This window comes from Bicyclus anynana, chromosome 20 (assembly GCF_947172395.1).
Source record: "Bicyclus anynana chromosome 20, ilBicAnyn1.1, whole genome shotgun sequence".
In the NCBI taxonomy this organism is placed as follows: Eukaryota; Metazoa; Arthropoda; class Insecta; order Lepidoptera; family Nymphalidae; genus Bicyclus; species Bicyclus anynana.
The window spans coordinates 11235659-11258681 of record NC_069102.1 but is presented as its reverse complement, the minus strand read 5'-3'; the positions used below and the strand labels follow the sequence as shown (position 1 = coordinate 11258681).

The 23023-nt window shown below is 39.3% G+C and overlaps 1 protein-coding gene across 1 annotated transcript in view; it reads left to right on the top strand.

The window, feature by feature from the left end:
* Positions 1-21796, top strand: part of LOC112047188 (uncharacterized) — a 33233-nt gene extending 11437 nt beyond the window's left edge. The window contains exons 7-22 of the mRNA XM_024084207.2: positions 213-308; positions 1007-1144; positions 2949-3089; positions 3693-3812; positions 4971-5359; positions 5966-6318; positions 6734-6920; positions 9554-9724; positions 11186-11357; positions 12210-12331; positions 12854-13071; positions 13693-15086; positions 15703-16046; positions 17310-18782; positions 19170-19276; positions 19874-21796. Of these exons, the coding sequence (XP_023939975.2) occupies positions 213-308; positions 1007-1144; positions 2949-3089; positions 3693-3812; positions 4971-5359; positions 5966-6318; positions 6734-6920; positions 9554-9724; positions 11186-11357; positions 12210-12331; positions 12854-13071; positions 13693-15086; positions 15703-16046; positions 17310-18782; positions 19170-19276; positions 19874-19932 (5484 nt within the window). The 3' untranslated portion in view covers positions 19933-21796. The remainder of the gene's footprint in view (positions 1-212; positions 309-1006; positions 1145-2948; positions 3090-3692; positions 3813-4970; positions 5360-5965; positions 6319-6733; positions 6921-9553; positions 9725-11185; positions 11358-12209; positions 12332-12853; positions 13072-13692; positions 15087-15702; positions 16047-17309; positions 18783-19169; positions 19277-19873) is intronic.
* The last annotated feature ends 1227 nt before the right edge of the window (positions 21797-23023 follow it).

Here is a 23023-nt window from a genome sequence, read left to right as displayed (position 1 = left end):
ACGACTAGCAAGTAAATAAATAAGCATTGTTTCAATCAATCAAGGATCAGGCAATGATTAAGCGAAGAATAAAACGATAATCTCTTACACCCAATAATATTTCTTACATAAATATTTTCGAATGGATTTGGCCTTTTTGTTTAGTTAGTAACTTAAGATAAAGGCCGAATCCATTCGAAAATTTATTTTAATAATATATTTATTTGTCATAGGTGATAAACAGAAAAGCACTGTCGCTGAGCACTGTGACGGCGAACATGGAGGAGTCCCAACGGAAACAGAGGCTGGCAATGCGGCAGACGCAACTTGTGAGTACTGTGCCAATCATACTCTACTAAGGGAGATGTCCCATTACTGCGTTGCGCTGTGTCGTCGGAACGGACCAAAGTATGCCACAAGGGCGTTGCGATGCCACGATTGCCGGCGACGACTCAGTGCAATTTAAATTACATTTCTATCGTGGATGAAAAGTGGATGCACAATCAGCGAGCAAAAAACGTCCCCACTCAATGAGTGCCCAACATAAATTCTTGGCACTCAATCCAAGTAGTCGCATTTGCAATTTCAACCTTAAACTCAGTCCTTAATGTTGATTTGGGATATTATTGAATATTGGACTATACTTAAAGGCTTTTAGGTATAATTTTCTTTACCAATAATTCTAAAACTGTCAAAGCAAAACTGGCCAGTTTTTAAGTGAAATTTTCTACATGATTGTGTGTCTTTTTATTATAAGAGGTTAATGGACATTTTATTTAAAATTCATGTAAAACAACACACCGTCGACGCTGCGACGATACAACGTAACGCAAATGGACAGAAGTCTAAGAGAGTAATCTTGTGTCATGTATATCTGTGCTTTGAATGAAGTTATATTTTACTTTAGTAAAAAGATGACAGGTGAATTAAATCGAGTAGTGCCTGAGCAATGCACAGTTCAGAGATACCTACTTCATACTTTTTATTTTTGAGTTTACAAACGTTAGTAATAGTGTTGGTATTTCAGAGAGAGATCCTCGGATGCGAGGAAGGCGTCAACGTTGTGGTGATCAACGATGAGCTCTGCCTCGAGTACGACTTCGACACGCTTCAGCCGGTAGTCACCGTCCACCCTTTCTTCACTAAGGTCATGAAGGCGCATCAGGTAATTCTTAAAAAAAAAAATCTAGTTTCAAAAAATACGGTACACCCACCTGGCGAGAGAAAGCAGTGGAGCGAAACTTCTATACATAGTTTTAGCGGACTCAAAAGTGATTACAAAAATAAGAAAACTAATGTCGAACAAAGGTTATGATTCACAACATTTGTCAGGACAACTAAATTAACAAATCAAACTGTAACCAAAATAAGACCCTAAAATGGCAGAGAGTGACCTTGAGTGAAGGCACGCACTTGTTAACGTTGTGTGTAGGGTTAAAGGATCCGTTGACTGTTAACAAACACTCCCTTTTTCCACTCAAGTCACTCTCCCCGCCTATCCCAAGTAACCCATAAAGAATTACACAACAAGAGATGTGGACGAGCACACTGAAGCCGTCCGTACCGCAAGTCGTTGCAACGCGGCGATAACAATAGGTACTTTTGGGTCGTTCGCGTTTAGGCCCTCGTCGCGCGGCCTTTATCCGTGCACTATCAAAAGTCAGATTTTATGTTACCAAAGCGTCAACTTAAGTACCATTGTAGTCGGATGCAATTTTTATGACGCGTCCAAAATGATGAGCGTTAGTCGTTACGCGCAGGTCATACATAAACTCAAGCCGTTATCGGCCGTTATCTGCTGGTATCGGCGTTTTGTAGTGGTGGCCAGTGGTCCGTGTGTGAGAGCCCTTATACGAGTATATAGTGTTAAAGTGTTTTATTTTAGGCAAAATATTCATTTTAATGTAATATAAGATAATAAGTCGGCTGATTGATGTAGTGGGTAGTAACCCTGAATATTATATCCAAGACCGTAGGTTCGATTAATAAAATGTTTTCCATAGTCTGGGTGGTTTCTATAGCTACACTCGCAGATGTCCGCGACTTCATCCGCGTGGAATTCAGTTTATCACAAACCCCTCGTGAACCATGCATTTTTCCGGGATGAAAAGTAGCCTATGTGTTAATCCAGAGTAAAATCCATTTAATTCAAAATTTCAGCCAAATCGTCAGATTTTATGTTACACGAAAGCGTCAACTTTAGTACCATTGTAGTCGGATGCAATTTTTATGACGCGTCCGAAATGAGGAGCGTTAGTCGTTACGCGCACGTCATTCATAAACTCAAGCCGGTTTAGGCCTGAGGCCAAGGCGGACGCGCGGAGTGATGCCCTGCCGCCGCCCCCGACGTTGTGAGTCACTTAGAGTTTTGTATTGCGCAAATAACGCACCATGTTCGGAAACGTCATAAAGAGTGCTTCCGTTTATAACGGTACTAAATTTGACGCTTTCGTGTAGTAAAAATCTGACGTTATATAAAAATCGGTCGTTATAGTAGTGCACGGATAGTGGACGTAGGGGCGCGCACACACCAGCTGCCTCCCTACGTCAGTGTGTGTGACCTTCTATACATTGCATGTGTGCATTTTAAAAAATTAAATATCACGTGTTTCAAACGGTGAAGGAAAAACATCATGAGGAAACCTACATACCAAAGAATATTCTCAATTCTCTGCGTGTGTGAAGTCTTCCAATCTGCATTGGACCAGCGTGGGGGAATATTGGCCTAACCCCTCTCATTCTGAGAGGAAACTCGAGCTCAGCAGTGAGCCGAATATGGGTTAATAATGATGACTTAGTAAAAAATGTATAGTACCTATAATTCGCTTTTTTTACTTTCCAAAAGAGCTCCAAATTCTCGTGTGCGCAAGGGCCTAGCCTAGCGTAAGATTGCGTTTCTTCTATATCACTTTCACTTATACGCTTCGCTTCTTTCGGGCGTCGCTATACGACTTCTTTCTTCTTTGCAGTACGAGGGAGTGAAGTTCATGTGGGACGCGTGCTTCGAGAGCGTGGAGCAGGTGCAGAGCGGGCACCCGGGCGGCGGCTGCATCCTCGCGCACTGCATGGGGCTCGGGAAGACGCTGCAAGTGCTGGCATTACTGCACACGGTGCGTGTTACCAACTAAACTATTAACTGACTGATGAAAAATGAAAGAAAAAAATGAGTGCTCTAGACCACACGAATGAAGTAATACTTCTGTCAAAATAAAAAATAAAGCGCCATCTATGTCCTCAGGCATAAATAACTGCAGTAGATTCTTGAAGGATTGTTTCAAATTTTTTTATGAATGCCATCTACTGTAAAATAACAAACAATGACATAGCTCAGCGAGTCGAAAGCTGAAGTGGTATTGGCATGACACATAGTTCGAAGCGCCGATGTACGTTGGGCTCCCAAGATGCTGGAATGGCGACCCGGCACCGAAAAGCGCAGTGTTGATCGACCCATCACTGGGTGGATGATAAAACACTGTTTCACTATGCCTGTAGATGGCAGCATGTATTGTAAAAGCCTCCCTCGAATACACTATTTGTAACGCTTTCACCAACATACTCCCCAGGTCAAACGTGAACATACAATTTATTAGACACTTCAAGAACTGACTTGTTTTAAAAATATTACCATGTTACATAAACTAAAGCCTTGTAGAGTAACAAACTTCCTAACTTTTACAGTAATTCATATCACCATTGACTTTTTCTGTGATCAGGTACTAACAAACCCACAAGTGGGCATGCAGCGAGTGCTGGTGTGCTGCCCACTGTCCACTGTGCTCAACTGGGTGGACGAGATCCACAAATGGATAGGTCCTGTTACAGGAAAGATCAAGGTAATACTACAATTTTACTCCATGTCAAATTGCAACCTTTATTTCAACAGGGTCTAGTTGGCAAAATCTACTTTTGGATCCAGTGGTAGACTCAATTACTGACTTGACTTTCAAGTGCTTATAATATATGGATTTTCTAGCTGCGCCCTGCGGTGGTACCCGCAAAAACTGAATATGTAATTTTTCCGAGATGAAAAGTAGCCTATGTGTTAATCCAGGCTATGATCTATCTCAATTCCAAATTTCAGCTAATTCGGAGCAGTAGTCACGACTTGAAAGAGTAACAAAATTCATACTATCATAACCATCAGTTTTTCGCAAATCTTGCAAATACCATGGATTTTTCGGTATAAAAGTAGCATATGTGTTAATGTAGGGTATAATCTATGTACGTTTTAAATTTCAAATAAATCTATTCAGTAGTTGCGGCGTTACAGAGTAACAAACATCCAATCATACATACAAACTTTCGCGTATAGAATATTAGTATTAGTAGGATTTGATTTCAATTAAAATCTCTAAGATAAGCTCACTCAATACAATATTAGTAACAGCCGAACCAAAAAGTCTTGAGTCCTCGACCGCGCCTGTCATCACGTGCGTAACAGTGGAATTCATAGACGTTGTAGGGGCATCCCCAGGGGATCATTCACCCGCTGAGTGTCAAATTCTCACACAAATACTGGTTAAATTTAACTTTTACTTATATGCAAATGAAATAAATGAACTTTCAACTTTGTGCTTTCAAGGATCGAAAACTTAAAAGGAAACTGCAGGTATATACAATTATATATACTGATATGTGTTATATTTTATCATTAGTTAATTTACCTTTGCTGTATTTGACTAAAAAACTGTATAGGTAATTTGAATATTAAATTATTTATTTTATTTTGACAAATGTTTACAAGATTATGGCAAATATATATCTCACCTGCTTAATTATTATTTAACTTGCAATTTAGAGTATATAATAATATATTCGTTATTGAGCCATAGTAATATCACAACATTTTAAAGAACATTACAAAACTTAACTTAAAATACATTTGCAGAAAGGCTAGCATTTATTCACAACAGAATACTGTAATATAAATGCTTGTGTTTATTCACAACAGAATAATTTTGAATAAGTATATAAAGAATAGTCTTTTCTAGGTGTTCGAACTGTCGAAACTGAAAAAGACTTACGAACGCGCCTACCAACTAGAGGACTGGTACAACGGTGGCGGAATATTCATAATCGGTTACGAGTTATTCAGAAGTCTGTCCACTCTCGATCCAGTGTTAGACTGCGTGAGGGTCACCATACTGAATAAGATCAGATCAGCGTTATTGGACCCCGGGCCGGACATTGTCATATGCGATGAAGGCCATTTGCTAAAGAACGACTGTTCTGTGCTTGCTGTGGCCATGAGCAGAGTCAGAACTAGACGGAGGATCATTCTGACTGGAACGCCGATGCAGAACAATCTGCGAGAGTACTACTGCATGGTGAACTTTGTCAAGCCGTGTCTTCTTGGCAGCTACTCAGAATATTCTAATCGGTAAGTCAATTGAGCGAACTGTTGTAGCCACACGAAGAGTTAAGACAAACAGGGGATTAAATAAGTATTCATTATAGTCAATTGTAAATGTCGCTAACAGTGGAATTCATTGACGTTGTAGGGCTCCCAGAGGATTGTTCTCCCGCTGAGTGTCAATTTAAACTCTATGCATTTGAGAATTCGACACTCAGCGGGTGAATGGTCCCCTGAGTGGAATTCTTAAATGTTGTAGGGGACCCTACAACATTTAAGAATTCCACTGTAAGGCTCATGAAATTTTTACTGCTGCTGTACCATCGGAAGCGGTCAATGTGATATAGGCGCCTGGTGAAGATCTGCAGAGCCTCTACAACAATAAGAAGAAGAAGAGTCATGAACCCTTTTACTCATTTGCTCAATAATTACTAGAAAAGATCCGTAGAATTTTCTTCTGTTAGGTTTAAATTATTTGATTATATTGTTTTTCTTCATCTTCTTGATGTAGCGGCTCTGCCTATTTGATTATATCAATTTGGAAACCTTATAGGTATTTGAAGAGACACTTTTTACCTCCAAGCATATGTCACTGAGATATATTTTGATGGTTATTGTTTATTTTTTTCTTAGGTTCGAAAATCCTATAATGAACGGACAGCACAGGGATTCCATAGAAGAAGACATAAAGCTCATGAAAGCAAGGACCCACATTCTTCACAAAGTGTTAGAAGGATGCCTTCAGAGGCAAGAGGCTTCCGTCCTCTACCCGTATTTACCAAAGAAGCACGAGTACACAGTGTTCGTATCGCTAACCAAAAGTCAAAGGGAGATGTATATGCACTACCTTAAGAATTACGCCAAAGAAACTAAACAGAGTGTGCTCAAAGACTTCCATGTGCTCCAGAAAATATGGACTCATCCTCAGGTTTTGCACAACTTTTTCATGAAGAGCCAGGATGATGAGAAGGAACAAAAAATAAAAGGTTTGTTTTTGATGAGACTAAGTGCGACTTGATTTAATTAAATATTTTACATTTATATTCTTTCTGTGATGTGTACACATTTGTGTTTCATTTCCTTTGTATTATAAAACATAGCTTCTTCCCCAAAAATTTGTCATAGTCAACGAAAATATAAATAAATTGCTAATCATTTTACAATAATTTTAATGTAAGCTAAGCTAAGAATAAAAAGAAGGTAGAAAACGCACGTTGTCTACCTTTTCTTTTTTAAATTGTTTGTTGAGAAACATTTGACATCGAGTTTTAGTACAGTTTCTATCTGCCATACCGCCGCACCCGCCCACTGCGCAGGCGAGGACTCAGCTAATTGTTCTTGATTATAGACTCAATAGCTTTTATGAACATCCGTGTGTTCACACTTCACGCATATGTTCAGTGGAGAAAGAGGACGACCTGGTGGCGGAGGACCTGGGCGCGTCGGAGGACACCAAGCCCAGCACCATGGAGACGTGGTGGCTGCCGTACGTGTCCGAGAGCGACGTGCTGGACGAGCTGAACAGCTCCAACAAGTTCCTCGTCATCTTCCGCCTGCTGGAGGAGTGCATCGCGCTCGGGGACAAAGTGTGAGTCATGTTCTTAGTAGTACACAGTTGTGGTGTTGTTGCTATGATGTGCGATGCTATTTTTTTGGCAATTGGTTATAATATTGGTGTACTCCACAAATATATGGAGTAGTTTTATCTTGAAACTCAATAATTTGAGTGTGCAAATTGACTAATATTGGTATTTTTATTAATTTTATATATTAATAAAATACGCACGATGGTTTTCCACTCAACATCACTCATGTTTCTTTGCAACAATGTTCTTACAACTCGATAGTGTGAGTTTCGGATTAGTATCTGTTTATCTTTGTCTAACATGGTACTATAAATAGACAGAGATCAAGTACTAAAAATTTTATCTTGAAACTCATTAATTTGAGTGTGCAAATTGACTAATGATGTGCGATACTATTATTTTGGAAATTGGTTATAATATTGGTGTACTCCACAAATATATGGAGTAGTTTTATCTTGAAACTCAATAATTTGAGTGTGCAAATTGACTAATATTGGTATTTTTATTAATTTTATATATTAATAAAATACGCACGATAGTTTTCCACTCAACATCACTCATGTTTCTTTGCAACAATGTTCTTACAACTCGATAGTGTGAGTTTCGGAATAGTATCTGTTTATCTTTGTCTAACATGGTACTATTAATAGACAGAGATCAAGTACTAAAAATTTTATCTTGAAACTCATTAATTTGAGTGTGCAAATTGACTAATGATGTGCGATACTATTATTTTGGAAATTGGTTATAATATTGGTGTACTCCACAAATATATGGAGTAGTTTTATCTTGAAACTCAATAATTTGAGTGTGCAAATTGACTAATATTGGTATTTTTATTAATTTTATTTATTAACTAGCTGACGCCGCGCGGTTTTACCCGCGTGGTTCCCGTTCCTGTAGGAATTCGGAAATAATATATAGCCTATAGCCTTGCTCGATAAATGGGCTCTCTAAAACTGGAAGAATTTTTCAATTTGGACCAGTAGTTCCTGAGATTAGCTCGTTCAATCAAACAAACAAACTCTTCAGCTTTATAATATTAGAATTAATTATTAAAAACGCACGATGGTTTTCCACTCAACATCACTCATGCTATATTGCAACAATGATTCTGAATGATGAATAATTGTTACAACTCAATAGTGTGAGTTTGGGATTCGTATCTGTTTATCTTTCTGTCTAACATGGTACTATAAATAGACAGAGATGAAGTATATATTGCAACAATGATTCTAAATGATGAATAATTGTTACAACTCAATAGTGTGAGTTTGGGATTCGTGTCTGTTTATCTCTCTGTCTAACATGGTACTATAAATAGACAGAGATGAAGTATATATTGCAACAATGATTCTAAATGATGAATAATTGTTACAACTCAATAGTGTGAGTTTGGGATTCGTATCTGTTTATCTCTCTGTCTAACATGGTACTATAAATAGACAGAGATGAAGTATATATTGCAACAATGATTCTAAATGATGAATAATTGTTACAACTCAATAGTGTGAGTTTGGGATTCGTGTCTGTTTATCTCTCTGTCTAACATGGTACTATAAATAGACAGAGATGAAGTATATATTGCAACAATGATTCTAAATGATGAATAATTGTTACAACTCAATAGTGTGAGTTTGGGATTCGTGTCTGTTTATCTCTCTGTCTAACATGGTACTATAAATAGACAGAGATGAAGTATATATTGCAACAATGATTCTAAATGATGAATAATTGTTACAACTCAATAGTGTGAGTTTGGGATTCGTGTCTGTTTATCTCTCTGTCTAACATGGTACTATAAATAGACAGAGATGAAGTATATATTGCAACAATGATTCTAAATGATGAATAATTGTTACAACTCAATAGTGTGAGTTTGGGATTCGTGTCTGTTTATCTCTCTGTCTAACATGGTACTATAAATAGACAGAGATGAAGTATATATTGCAACAATGATTCTAAATGATGAATAATTGTTACAACTCAATAGTGTGAGTTTGGGATTCGTGTCTGTTTATCTCTCTGTCTAACATGGTACTATAAATAGACAGAGATGAAGTATATATTGCAACAATGATTCTAAATGATGAATAATTGTTACAACTCAATAGTGTGAGTTTGGGATTCGTGTCTGTTTATCTCTCTATCTAACATGGTACTATAAATAGACAGAGATGAAGTATATATTGCAACAATGATTCTAAATGATGAATAATTGTTACAACTCAATAGTGTGAGTTTGGGATTCGTGTCTGTTTATCTCTCTGTCTAACATGGTACTATAAATAGACAGAGATGAAGTATATATTGCAACAATGATTCTAAATGATGAATAATTGTTACAACTCAATAGTGTGAGTTTGGGATTCGTGTCTGTTTATCTCTCTGTCTAACATGGTACTATAAATAGACAGAGATGAAGTATATATTGCAACAATGATTCTAAATGATGAATAATTGTTACAACTCAATAGTGTGAGTTTGGGATTCGTGTCTGTTTATCTCTCTATCTAACATGGTACTATAAATAGACAAAGATGAACTCTTAAGTTCCACGACTAATAGACTCGACTGATTCGCTACAGCTGAGCTGCTCATCTCAGGCATTATAAATGTATGGTTTTGTCCTCAGGTTGATATTCTCAACGTCTCTGTACACGATGGACGCGCTGGAGTACTTCCTGCGGCGCATGAACCACTGGTCGCTGGGCCGCGAGTACTACCGGCTCGACGGCTCCGTGCCGGCCGAGGTGCGCCAGAAGTGGTGCCGCGAGTTCAACGCCGACACCAACACTGGGACCAAGTCAGTTACACTCATATACATCATCATCGTCATCATCATCATCATCATCATCATATCATCATCAGCATATCATCATCAGCATATCATCATCATCATTATCATCATCATCATCATCATCATCATCATCATCATCATATCATCATCATCATCATCATCGTCGTCGTCGTCGTCGTCGGCATCATCGTCATCATCGTCATCATCGTCATCATCATCATCATCATCATCATCATCATCATCATCATCATCATCATCATCATCATCATATCAGCCCATGGACGCCCACTTCTTTATATATTTTTTTTATTTTTTACAAGTTAGCCCTTGACTACAATCTCACCTGATGGTAAGTGATGATGCAGTCTAAGATGGAAGCGGGTTAACTTGTTAGGAGGAGAATGAAAATCTACGCTCCTTTCGGTTTCTACACGGCATTGTACCGGAACGCTAAATCGCTTGGCGGTACGTCTTTGTCGGTAGGGTGGTAACTAGCCACGGCCAAAGCCTGCCAGTCAGACCTGGACCAATTAAGAAAACCTCAATTAGTCCAGCCGGGGATCGAACCCAGGACCTCCGTCTTGTAAGTCCACTGCGCCACGGAGGCCGTCAAAAACTGCACTGCCCACTGCAGGACATGGCCTTTTGTAGGGACTTTATAACATCACTTTACGTCAAATATACAAGTACTAACTGACGCCGCTCGGTTTTACCTGAGTGGTTTCCGTTCCCGTACGGGGATAATATATAGCGTATAGTCTTCCTCGATAAATGGTCTATCTAACACTGAAAGACTTTTTCAAATCGGACCAGTAGTTCCTGAGATTAGCGCATTCAATCAATCAAACAAACAAACCAACTCTTTAGCTTTATAATATTAGTATAGATATCCCAGTGGATATGACCTCTGCTTTTGATTCGGAAGGCCTAGCTTCAAATCCGGTTCCGAGCATGCACATCCAACTTTCCAGTTATGTATATATTAAGAAATTAAATATCATGTGTCTCTCAAACGGTAAAGAAACTGGCATACTTGAGAATTTTCTTATTCTTGTCTGCCTGTCTGAAGTCTGCCGCATTGGGCCAGAGCGTTGTGGAATATTGTGTGGAGACTCATGCTCAACAGTGACCCGAATATGCTCGCTGGGCCGAGAGTTCAACGCCGATACCAACACTGGGATCAAGTCAGTTACGGTTTCATTACGTTTATGCTTCGTGCGCCGCTTTTTAACCATACAGAATTTCTCCCTCAGTACCATCTATCAATGCCATATTTATCATCAGGGCACAAGGACCGTTGCAAGAACCCCAAAGCTAACGAGATCCCTAAAGGCATTGAGTGTAGGCCGATCAATAAAAATAAGTAAAAGCATTGTATCGACAATGTTTTGATGATGATGATGACTTGATATATTTATTCCAGTTTTAATACATATCGTGTACAAAAGAAGACAATTTGCCGTGCAGGTTGTTCTTGATATCGACGCGTGCGGGCTGCCTCGGGCTGAACATGACCGCCGCCAACCGCGTCATCATACTGGACACGTCGTGGAACCCCGCGCACGACATCCAGAGCATATTCCGCGTCTACAGGTTCGGCCAGAGGAAGGACTGCTACATATACCGGCTGGTGGCCATGGTGAGGACACGTTTCAGACTAAATCACGACAGTAACATTTTGTTCAGAGACTACCTCACACTAAAAACAGTAATATTTAGTTACGTGACTTGTGGCCATGGTGAGTAACACGTTTCAGACTACCTTACAGCGACAGTAACATTTAGTTCAGAGACTACCTCACACTAAAAACAGTAATATTTAGTGAAGTGACTTGTGGCCATGGTGAGGAACACGTTTCAGACTACCTTACAGCGACAGTAACATTTAGTTCAGAGACTACCTCACACTAAAAACAGTAATATTTAGTGAAGTGACTTGTGGCCATGATGAGGACACGTTTCAGACTACCTCACTCTAACGACATTAACATTTGGTCAAGTGATTTTGGTGAGGACACTTTTCAGACTACCTCACTCCTACGACAGTAATATTTAGTGCAGTGACTTGTGACCATGGTGAGGACACGTTTCAGATTACCTCACTTATTTAAATGCACTTTGTGTCAAAGGAAGACTTTGTTCTTACCGCTTATTCGCCTAGGAGAGAGGGAAACCTCTTTTCCTTATGATGGTTGTCATAAGATTGTCACAGTTGGCTCTTTTTAGAACTTAAGCATTTGAGACGAAGCGTTTTCAGGAAATAATTTCCTCAACTCTGCATATCTCTATCTCCTCTTACAACCGTCGGAAGCACTCTTATTTTAGAACCTATGTCTTGCAGCCAACCTGGGTAGACCCAGAGGTGGGATGTATTTTAGGATGCGATATTTTGTAGGGAAAGGAATCTTGGGGTGAGGGTCAAAATAATATTTTGAAAATCTTAGGATAGTTTGTTCAGCTAGTTGCTTAAATAAAACGGTTTTCCTACCAGGGCACTATGGAGCAGAAGATCTACGAGCGTTCGGTGACGAAGCAAGCGGTGGCGTGCCGCGTGGTGGACGAGCAGCAGATCGACCGCCACTACAACATGTCGGAGCTGACGGAGCTGTACAGGTTTGTTCCCTTCATTGTACTAAGGAGCTGGGGAATATGGAGTAGGTTCATTTTACCTGAAAATTAATTCATTCTCTCATCGTAATCAACCTTGGAGGTACAACATTGCCGAGCAATTGTGAACCTTATAATAATAAGGTCCTATATACGTAATCGCGTTGTGATAGCCCAGTGGAAGCGCTGTGATAGCCCAGTGGAAGCGCTGTGATAGCCCAGTGGATATGACCTCTGCCTCCGATTCCGGAGGGTGTGGGTTCGAATCCGGTCCGGGGCATGCACCCCCAACTTTTCAGTTGTGTGCATTTTAAGAAATTAAATATCACGTGTCTCAATCGGTGAAGGAAAACATCGTGAGGAAACCTGCATACCAGAGAATTATCTTAATTCTCTGCGTGTGTGAAGTCTGTCAATCCGCATTGGCCAGCGTGGTGGACTATTGGCCTAACCCCTCTCATTGTGAGTGGAGACTCGAGCTCAGCAGTGAGCCGAATATGGGTTGATGACGAATATACGTATTCGCAGACTGGACGAGGACGGCACGGGCGTGGCGGCCGGGCTGGCGGCGGGCGTGCGGGACGCGGCGCTGCTGCGCGTGGCGGACTACGACACGTCCACCGGGCCGCTGCTGTACGCCGTGCACGAGCACGACTCGCTGCTGCGCGGCTCGGGCGAGAGCGGGCTGGCCGAGGACGAGCGCGCCGCCGTCTGGAGCCAGTTCCAGGAGGAGCACGCCAACAAGCGTACGTCCATGTGGTTGTTGTGTACGCACGCGGCGGACTACGACACTTCAGGATCAAGTGACCCCTCAGACCAATTATTGCATAGGACCTGCCTTGCTAGATGTTACTTTTCTGTCAAAGTATATGATCAACGATCTAATATGATTATAAAAACTGTCTCTATAGTATCGATGTTTTATAGTTGTAATCGTGTTCGTCGTTTAAAGAGCTCCGTAAAAACACCTTTCTGTTTAATTGAATGGTGTAATCAAATCTAAGCTCATTTTCCTCAGAAAATGACAGACAATTTTGTTCGTGACTATGAGTGTGATACAGGTCCTTCTATAATTGGTCTGAGAGTGACCCTGTGCAATAATTAAAAAAAAAACAAAATGTATCAATTTCAATTAAAGGAAATTTCATCACGGCACGATGCCTGATTTTGTTCAACATTGTGGAATCGGTCATTAATGATATCTTGAATAATAATGAAGATAATTTAATGAAATTTTATATTCATACCTTTAAAGAGAATCTTTAGCTGACGAGATAATTAAATTACCCATCGTTAGTAACATCACCCCGATACCGAGAATTTATTGAACGCCCCTCGTAGCAACATTGCTTTTTTATCATTTGCAGATATACAGAATATCGCATTGAAGCTTCCAAAAAATCCCAAGGTCAACGGAGAGAATGCCAAACAAGACCCTAATAATCAAACTGCGCCTAATGCGCCCGACGCGAAGCCAAAATCTAAAAGAGGAAGAAAACCATTAGCCAGTAAAAACCCTCCGCCGGCTCAACCTTCAACAAGTTCTCAAGATAACCGCGTTCTGGACCAGGAAGAGTCGATGATACAAAAAATTATGCAAATTCTTATTCAACACAACTTCCATACCAACGGGCCAGAAGAAATCGGTGAGCTAATCAAAAATGTACGAAAGACTGTATCAAATCCTAAACGAATGAGCTTTAGACACATCGACCCGATGACAGCGAGCATTGCTCAGGTTCTGTTAGAGGAGGATGCCATGGCTGCAGCACCTAAGCTGACCGTCGAAAATTCCGACCAAAGCCAGTACGTGGAGCCGGCGGAGTCGACAGAAACGATAGTTGGAACCCTAGCAGATTACAACACTATATGTTTCGATCAAAATGAAGGTCAGGAATTGCTGATGGAACAGCCGCTTAAAAGACGTCGGAGAAAACGAAACGAAGCTGATTCAAATTCCATTCAGGATCAAAACGAATTAGCCGATACAGATTCGACGGAGATGATCGTCGGCACCCCAGTAGAAAACAGTATATTCTTCGACGACTCTACAGAAGTTCAAGAAGTAGAAGACATTCCGCTTAAGAAGCGAAGGCGCCAACGGAGGGAATCTGACGAGGAATATGTCCCGGATAAACAGAAAATTAAAAAGTTGACAGATAAACTGAAGCCGAAAACAAGAAAATCAAACGAATACAATCCTAACTCTAACTCTGAAAACGCCGAAGAAATGATCATTTCCGATCTGCCGTCAACGGAAAATACAACACCTATCATTGCAGAAGAAGAAGTGCCACAACAAACAGTTGCCACAAACAGAAAAGCTTCTGGTAAAAAAGAGAAAGATAAAGTGAAAAAGAAAAATCAACCCGAACTAGAGGTCATTAGTGACAAAGTACAAGAACCAGAGAATGTCAGTGAAAGTATTTTACTGAGCGACGATGACGAACCAGTGACTGCGCCCGCTAAAGCACCAGATGTAATCCCGCAAAGTAATATAAAGCTCGAGAAACCGCAAAGCGTTATGGTTAAGCAAGAACCAAAGCAAAGCAAAGAACCACCAATACCTTTACACAAGTCGCTATTAACCAACAAAAACTTCATCAAAATAGTAGCTCACACTTACCTCACCGGCAACCCGATGCTGGACGAAGACGCAGCGGTGCTGGCCGCTCAGTACAGCACGCTGAAAGCTCTCAAGGAGTTGGAGGCGACCAACAAAGACATTGTCAGTGGTCCGATATACGATATTGCTGTGCAGGTATGTTAAAATCTTATTGTATATTATTCTTTTTAATTGGTGATACTTTACTTCTACTTTTCCTCTACAATAGGTTAGTTGACTCATCAAATTTCATATAAACAATATTAATTTCGTGCAGTACACGGAATAAGGGTCCCAAATACATCAAAATCAAATAATAAAAGTTAAGCATTTCTTTTAAAACTTTTAAATTTTTCAAACGTCATAAACGCTGTCGTCCATTTTGTGACGTCACTAACACCTTTGATGTACTAAACGTCGAACTAACGCTCCATTTGTATAGGTTTTACTGTAGTGACGTCAGAAACAGTTGAAATATAGACTGTCATGGCCGACAGGCGTTTTGGCTGGTATTGTCAAAAACATATTTAAAAACTAATATTTTTGTGTAATCAAATTGTTTAAAAAAAATATGATTAAAGAATTTCAGTCTAGTAGAACGATAATGAACTATCTAGGACCATTAAAAAAAAATGTCAACTAGCCTATTTAACTTTAGAAATTCAGCTACTTGACCTTGAAATATCGCTTGTTAATCATGACTTTAAACCATGTAACTAAGCTATCGCTATAAAAATCAAGTATAAAACTTGAAAATGTCAATTTTTAACAGGTGTTAGGAAGAGATTTGCTAAAGAAGCTCCATAACGCCAGTTCTACTAAAAAAGACGACGACATCCAGACAACGAGTTCACCGATAACGGCACACACAGACACTTCTGACGTAAACAAACCTGTAGATGACGCACCGGTCGAAGTTAAAAACAAACCGGGCCCCAGAGGCAAATCTTTGGGTGTCAAGAGAGAGTCGACGAAGAAAGAGAAACATACGAAAACTAGTACAATAACAATCGACGATGACTTCCCTGCGCCGTCGACTAGCACCGCTCCGGCGCCCAGGAGACGGCCTGGACCACGGACTGCCGTGTCTGCGCCGGAAGTGGTGCCTGTGGGACTGTTAGTATATTTTATGTTATTTTGTTACCCAAAAGGTAAAACTTCATATAATTTTCAAACCTATCGTCGTTATCAACCCATATTCGGCTCACTGCTGAGCTCGAGTCTCCTCTCTGAATGAGAGGGATTAGGCCAATAGTCCACCACGCTGGCCCAATGCGAATTGGCAGACTTGACACATGCAGAGAATTAAGAAAATTCTCTGGTATGCAGGTTTCCACACGATGTTTTCCTTCACCGTTTGAGACACATGATATTTAGTTATATTACTAAAATGCACACAACTCAAAAGTTGGAGGTGCATGCCCCGGACCGGTTTCGAACCCACACCCTCTGGACTCGGAGGCAGAGGTCATATCCACTGGGCTATCACGGATATCAAACCTATGGTACGACTTAATTTCACTAAAGGGTTTTGTATGTCATAGAAAAATCAATATACCTTGAAAACAGTAAAATTTCGGTTGTCATATTGAAGTCTGAAATGGATATGACGTCAGGTGGCGAGACTTGTTTCCGTAAACAGTAGGGGGTTAGAGAGGGGTAGCGATCGGTTGGCGGGAACGACTTGCGATATAAGGCGCTCGTCGTACGGTCGGCTTTGTCGGTGTTGTGTAATTGTTTATGGGTTACTTGGGATAGGCGGGGAAAGTGACTTGAGTGGAAAAGGGGAGTGTTTGCTTACTGTCAAAGGAGCCTTTAACCCTACACACAAGGTCATTCTCATCCATTCTAGGGTTTGTTTTGGTTACAGTTTGATTTGTTAATCAAGTTGTCCTGACAAATATTGTGAATCATAATCTTTGTTCGACATTGGTTTTCTTATTTTTGTAATCCACTTATGAGTCTGCAAAAACTAGTATATTGTTGTCTATTAAGGCCTAAGCTATCCTCCTATAGTATGTCGTGCTGTTTACGGAACACCCATATCTTGACGACCTCTATGGCGCAGTGGTATGCGCGGTGGATTTACAAGACGTAGATCCTGGGTTTGATCCCCAGCTGGGCCGGTTGAGCTTTAATTGATCCAGGTCTGGCTCGTGGGCTAGTTACCACCCTAACGATAAATACGGACCGCCAAGCAATTTAGCGTTCGTTTAACCGAAAGGGGTGTGGTTTTCATCCTCCTCCTAAGAAATTAGGCCGCTTCCATCTTAGATTTCATCATCACTTACCATCAGTTGACTGTCAACTTGTAAAGAATAAAAAAAAAGTTTTGTATATCAATGACTCAACAGACAGTAACACTAAGTTTCGGCACAGGTTCCAAGGTCCGTCGACATTGCTGCCGAGGTTTCCATCACAAGACGAGTGCATACTGCCAGATGATGACGACGCCATCATCGTCGGCGACGCTCCGACCATTGTCGAACACACAACAAGTAAACGCGACACTCGAAATCGCATTTCTGGTGAACAAACAGTCGTTCAGCCCAAAGTTGTGCAGATTGTTCAAAAGCAGCCTGTGGTCAATCCGATACCTCTGCCTCCGCCTCCAGCAGCTTCACCAGCACCGACTCCTCAGAAGCAAGTCGGTTCGGGCAATGAGACGATCTGTTTGGACAGCGATGAAGAGGAACCAGTTCAACCAGTCGTACAGAAAGTGCGTAAAGCTGTCAAGTCGACGACCAAGCTTCCTTACTCCGACAACGTCACCACATCAACGGACAGCGTCTGCCACGTCACGCCTGTAACGAAAAGTGATTTGAACACCATACTGGATAAGAAAAAGAAAATCTTGCTCGTTCCGACTTCAGAATTCAAATCTATGCAATCCAAGAACGCACCTATATCCTCAAAGTCCGTCTTCCAGCAAGGGTCCACGACATCACAAACTGCCTCGATATCGAAAGAGCCGATCTCGACTACGCGCCAAACTAATTACAAAGACGTCGGCAAAACGACAGATCAATTGAAGAGTCAATGTTTACCCGGAGACATCATACGAATAAGCAAGGCTGGGAAGGTGGAGATTTTAAGAAAAACCGAACAGTCCACCTCGTTGGTCGACCCGTCCGCGGATAACTCTTTCACCATCATACCAGAAGAATTGATCAACATAGACAATAATGCCAAAAATGACGCGAAAACGCCACTCAAGACTGTAAAATCTGCGGCATACACGAACTACAAGACACCAGTGTCGAAGTCCAAAACTATAACAATCCCAAAAAGTTCTATTCAAGGCATTAGATTGAAATTGAATCCCCCCGAGAACACACCAAAGGTGACAGCATCAGAAAGTGCTCCTAAATCGTACTCCAAAAGCTCGACCGTTTTAAGCTCCATCGTCTCGAGATCTAAATCCCCGGATCCACTGTCTGTACTTCAGAATGTTGTGCAAATACCCGCAGATAAATATCAAGCTACGATGGCAACTCACAGTGCGGACTCCCGTTCACTTCAAAAACCAACAGATTCAAATAAAATTAATGAAAAATATAAAGTTATTGCGACACCAACTAAAACGACTGTCAATAATTCTGTTAAAAGGGATAGTGTTCTTTTAAGACCGTCAGAAGTAACGAAGCCGGAAGCCCGCAGTGCTAATAGCAAAGTTATCGATCTCACTGAAGCTCTGACGATGGTCAGCGAAATACAAAAAAAAGCGTCTCCTAAAACGGTCGTTAGCAATGTCAAGGTGTCAGGAAGTTCGAAAGACATTTCGATAAGCAAAGCGGGCAAACTCATGACCAGTAACAAGATTAAGCCGTCGACATCATTCGACACGTCAACGTAAGTATTAATTGAATTTGCTTTTTTTTTTTAATTTCATTTTATCAAAAGTAAACAATGAAAATTTACTGGATGTCTAGACAGTCCAACATTTAAAGTAAATGTATAATATTAATTTCAAAGGCACGATGTAATGTCACGCCAGTTCCGTGCTAACTCTGAAGATTAATAAAAAAATTGTATTAATTACTCGAAATGTATTCATTAACTCTGTCATTTCAGATAATGTAGGTTCAAAAAAGATCGCAACACTTATACAGACACATGGACTAGTATGGCACCCATGATAATATAGATAGATAGTTGGAAATTTTCAGAATACCGAGATTTAATCTAAATTCCGTCTAAATTATTATTAATCATCACTCATTTTATAAATATTTACAGGAAACCCAATACTAGTCTGAAGAAGCCCGCTGCTACTGAAGTGAGCAAGCGACCTTCGCCCTGGCAAGATACGCTCCCTTATAAGAAGAAGAAACCAGATGGCCACAGTATGTTTTATATTTTTTTCAAAACACCAAACTTAATAACACACATTGACCCCAACATCCTTGGTTATTCGAGCTATGTGCCCATTGCCTCTATTACTTTGTAAACTATTTCAGTGACTTGATTTTTACACGCTTTATATTAGCTTGACTTGTATGTAAGAAAATCTTGGAATCTTAATTTGACCCACTTCCAAATTTTGCACACGCTCAGAGTTCTGAGGATCAATACATGACTAGCTAAGAAACGTCATTACAAATCCAATATGGCGGACTGGCTGTTTGAAAACCACCCCCATGATATGGATATCAAAGGAAAGACATACGAAAAAAAAGTCACGTGACTTAAATCCAATATTTGTAATTTTTAATGCGTGCTAAAAGCGTGTTTTTTAGTTTTTTTAAACTATTTATTATAATTTAATTATTATATTATATGTAGAAGATTCACTACGTTTCTTCTTTAAACTTACTAGCGTCATCAGATCGGGATATGATATTCTCTGATACCCTGTTACATTATTTGAAAACATTTTCGTTTTACAATTTTTATTTTTGTAAATTTGTACACACTCAAATATCTCAATCGTTTCATTTCAGGATTGACTCTGGCCGACTTTGACATCGACGATTTGGACGACATCATTGAGTTGGAATAGAATTATTATTATTCATCTAAGATATTATAAAATGATTATAGTTGATTTAGCATTAATGCAATGTAATAAAAGGAAAAAAATGTAAAATTGTTCTAAGAATAATGACTCTACTCTCGTTTAATTTAGAATATAAAGTCATATTATGTAAGTGAAGTTACAAATTTATATATTATGATTTATTTTAGTGACCGTTCATAAATTAAGTCACATGTTGAGAGGTTCAACAATAAGTGACACGCGAAAGACAAGAGTAGCTTTGTGAGGTCAGATGTGACAAGCAAAAGATTTTCATTTCAAGTATTAGTAGAAGCTCCGAATTAGAAACGACCTTCACCCATCAGTTTAATTAATGAAAAGTGTGTTCACAAATTTTAGTAAGTTAAAAAATATATAGAGAGTAGGTTGCTAATACCTGGACAAACTATTATTAACTATCATTAATGTTTGGCCAGGACTTTTTGAGGCAATATTTTTTTTAACATACATGATTTTTGATATATAACACTTTTCATCCATTAAACAGATGGGTGAAGGTCGTTTCTAATACGTATTTCTTCCACGCTGAAATTATAAAATTCATGTGACGTATTTTATGGATGGCCCCTTATTGTGATATCAGCTATTATGTTTATTTCGTTTGTATTAAGAATATTTTATTTTTTGACTTTCTGTGACTGCATTACATACTCAGCGCGAGTATCAAGTATCTTGTAGTTATAAGAATAGTTATAATAGTATAAGTGTTTTATTCTATAAGATACATAGTTACTAGCATGTGTTTCGAAATACTATTGTAGTTTTTTTTTATTTTTTAAATTAAAATGAAAAAAAGCTTTTACCTATTTCATCATTAAGTAATACATAATAATTAGTGTACGTAAAACTTATATACAAGTATCATTACGTATGTTGAAACTATACTGTAAGGTATTGTGTGTGGAACCACTTTGATAATTTAAAACGATTCATTTGCATGGGGAATTTGTTTTGCTTGGTACCCGCAAGGTTCAGGGTCAAATTTAACTATATTTTTTGTTTACATTTGTTCTATGAGTAGCTATAAGATTTATCACAATGCCATCAAGTATTTCAGTGCGGTGCCAGTCAGTGATATTGTTTATGGTAAACTAGTAGACGCCCGCGATTTCGTCCGCGTGAAATCCTGCCAGCTATCCAACGGTGTGCAGACCATAGACGCAAAAATGCCTTGCCTACCCTGAGAACTCATTACGAACCCGTATTGCCTATAGTACCTATAGTGCATACCCTAGTTAATAATCCTGTGCACGCCACTGACCCTATTCTACCCTATCCCTACTCTAAGTATAGTATGTTCGTCTCCTGTTTCTTAGCTAGCTATCCACCAATTTTCAGCCAAATCGGTCCAGCCGTTCTTGAGTTATAAATAGTGTAACTAACACGACTTTCTTTTATATATATCGTCGTTATCAACCCATATACGGCTCACTGCTGAGCTCGAGTCTCCTCTCAGAATATATATATAGATATAGATATATCGTACCATAGTTCACACCAAACATCTATTCTGCTCTGAAGTTGAGACCCGACGTACTGGCAGGCAGTGGCGTGCACAAGGTATGCAGTATTGGTACATATTGCACTAAATGGAAAATTCCTCCTCCAAAACAGGTACGCAATGAATCCTCAGGGTATGCATTGCGTTTATGCATCTATGAAGTCACTTGTTGGCAGGTATATTAGACCGGCTAACATATTTGTTTTTTAATTGCGCTACCTAGTACATGCCCATAGAACTTCATAGAAGATTATAGGTTTGGTTAGATTTATACTTCAATGTCAGACTGCATCGTCACATAACAAGTCGGGTGTTAACTTGTATAGTTGAATAAGAAATGTTCACCTACTATTGGTTGTTGTTCTTATCATGGCGTAAATTCTTGAGCGTATTGCGTAAATGTTTGTCATTAATGTTATATAATTATTTTTTGTTTAAGGGTCAGCGTCCACAGGCGGATTGTGGTCGCGAACAATTTAATGTCCAATGTTCAAAACACATTTTCTTAAAGAGTGAATGAAGAATTATAATGTAAATATTAGCAGGACAAGACGCAATCTTAACATAAGTACTTGATTCCCGAAGATCTCGGAACTCCCAAAATGGGCCCAAAAGTACAATTTTTTCAATGTCTAAACTTAACTTACTAGACTTTTTATCACGGACATATTTTGTTCCGCCCTTCGAGATATACTAATTATGTGTTTTAAAGTATAAAATTATTTTTTAAGTATGTATAAATTGCCTGTGTTAGTTAGAAGAATTGTTAGTTATTGGCCATTTTGGCCCATTGGTTAGTTCTTTCAAGTCGCATATTTCAAGTATTTAACGTTGAATTGTACATTTTTAATAAACAAATTATTTAACCGCCACTCCATCTGTGGGCGCTGACCATAATGCGCTAACGAAAATTGTTGTAACCTATTAAAGTGATTCTACTGTAATAAATGTTTTATTTTAAAAATTGTGCACCTACGCGCTGACTTGTTTTTTTTCTTGACCCTTACACCATGTATTGTCAATGAGGTCAGAGTGTGTCTGACTTCAAATTATTAGCTTTAGTCTAAATGCTTATCTACATAAATTATCATATTATAATAACGAATGCCCGCGATTCTCTCTACGTGAATGTCAGTTATTTAAATCTCGCGAAAACCATACATTTTGTAAGTATCCCCATTCCAAATTTTTGCAAATTCTGTTCAGTTGTTGTGTCGTAAATGACACTAAATATATTGACTTAAATATATATTTCCCCTTATAGTTAATGCTAGTGTGATTATATAAAAGTAATGTTTAATTAAAATGGCGTCGAAACGACGCCATCTATACGCGTGGACTATATTTAACTTATCTTGCTATAACTAGATTTGTTTTCCTACACTAAAAATAACCATTAAAGTACATTTTACTGGGTCCCTTGGTGGGAGTCAGAGCCTTGTTTAGTAAGAGAGTAGGACATTTTATGCGCCTCGCAGCTATGCTGTGAACATTCTTTCGTTTTTCATCTATACTCAGAAGCACAATTATCCGCCCACTTTAATATTAAAGTGT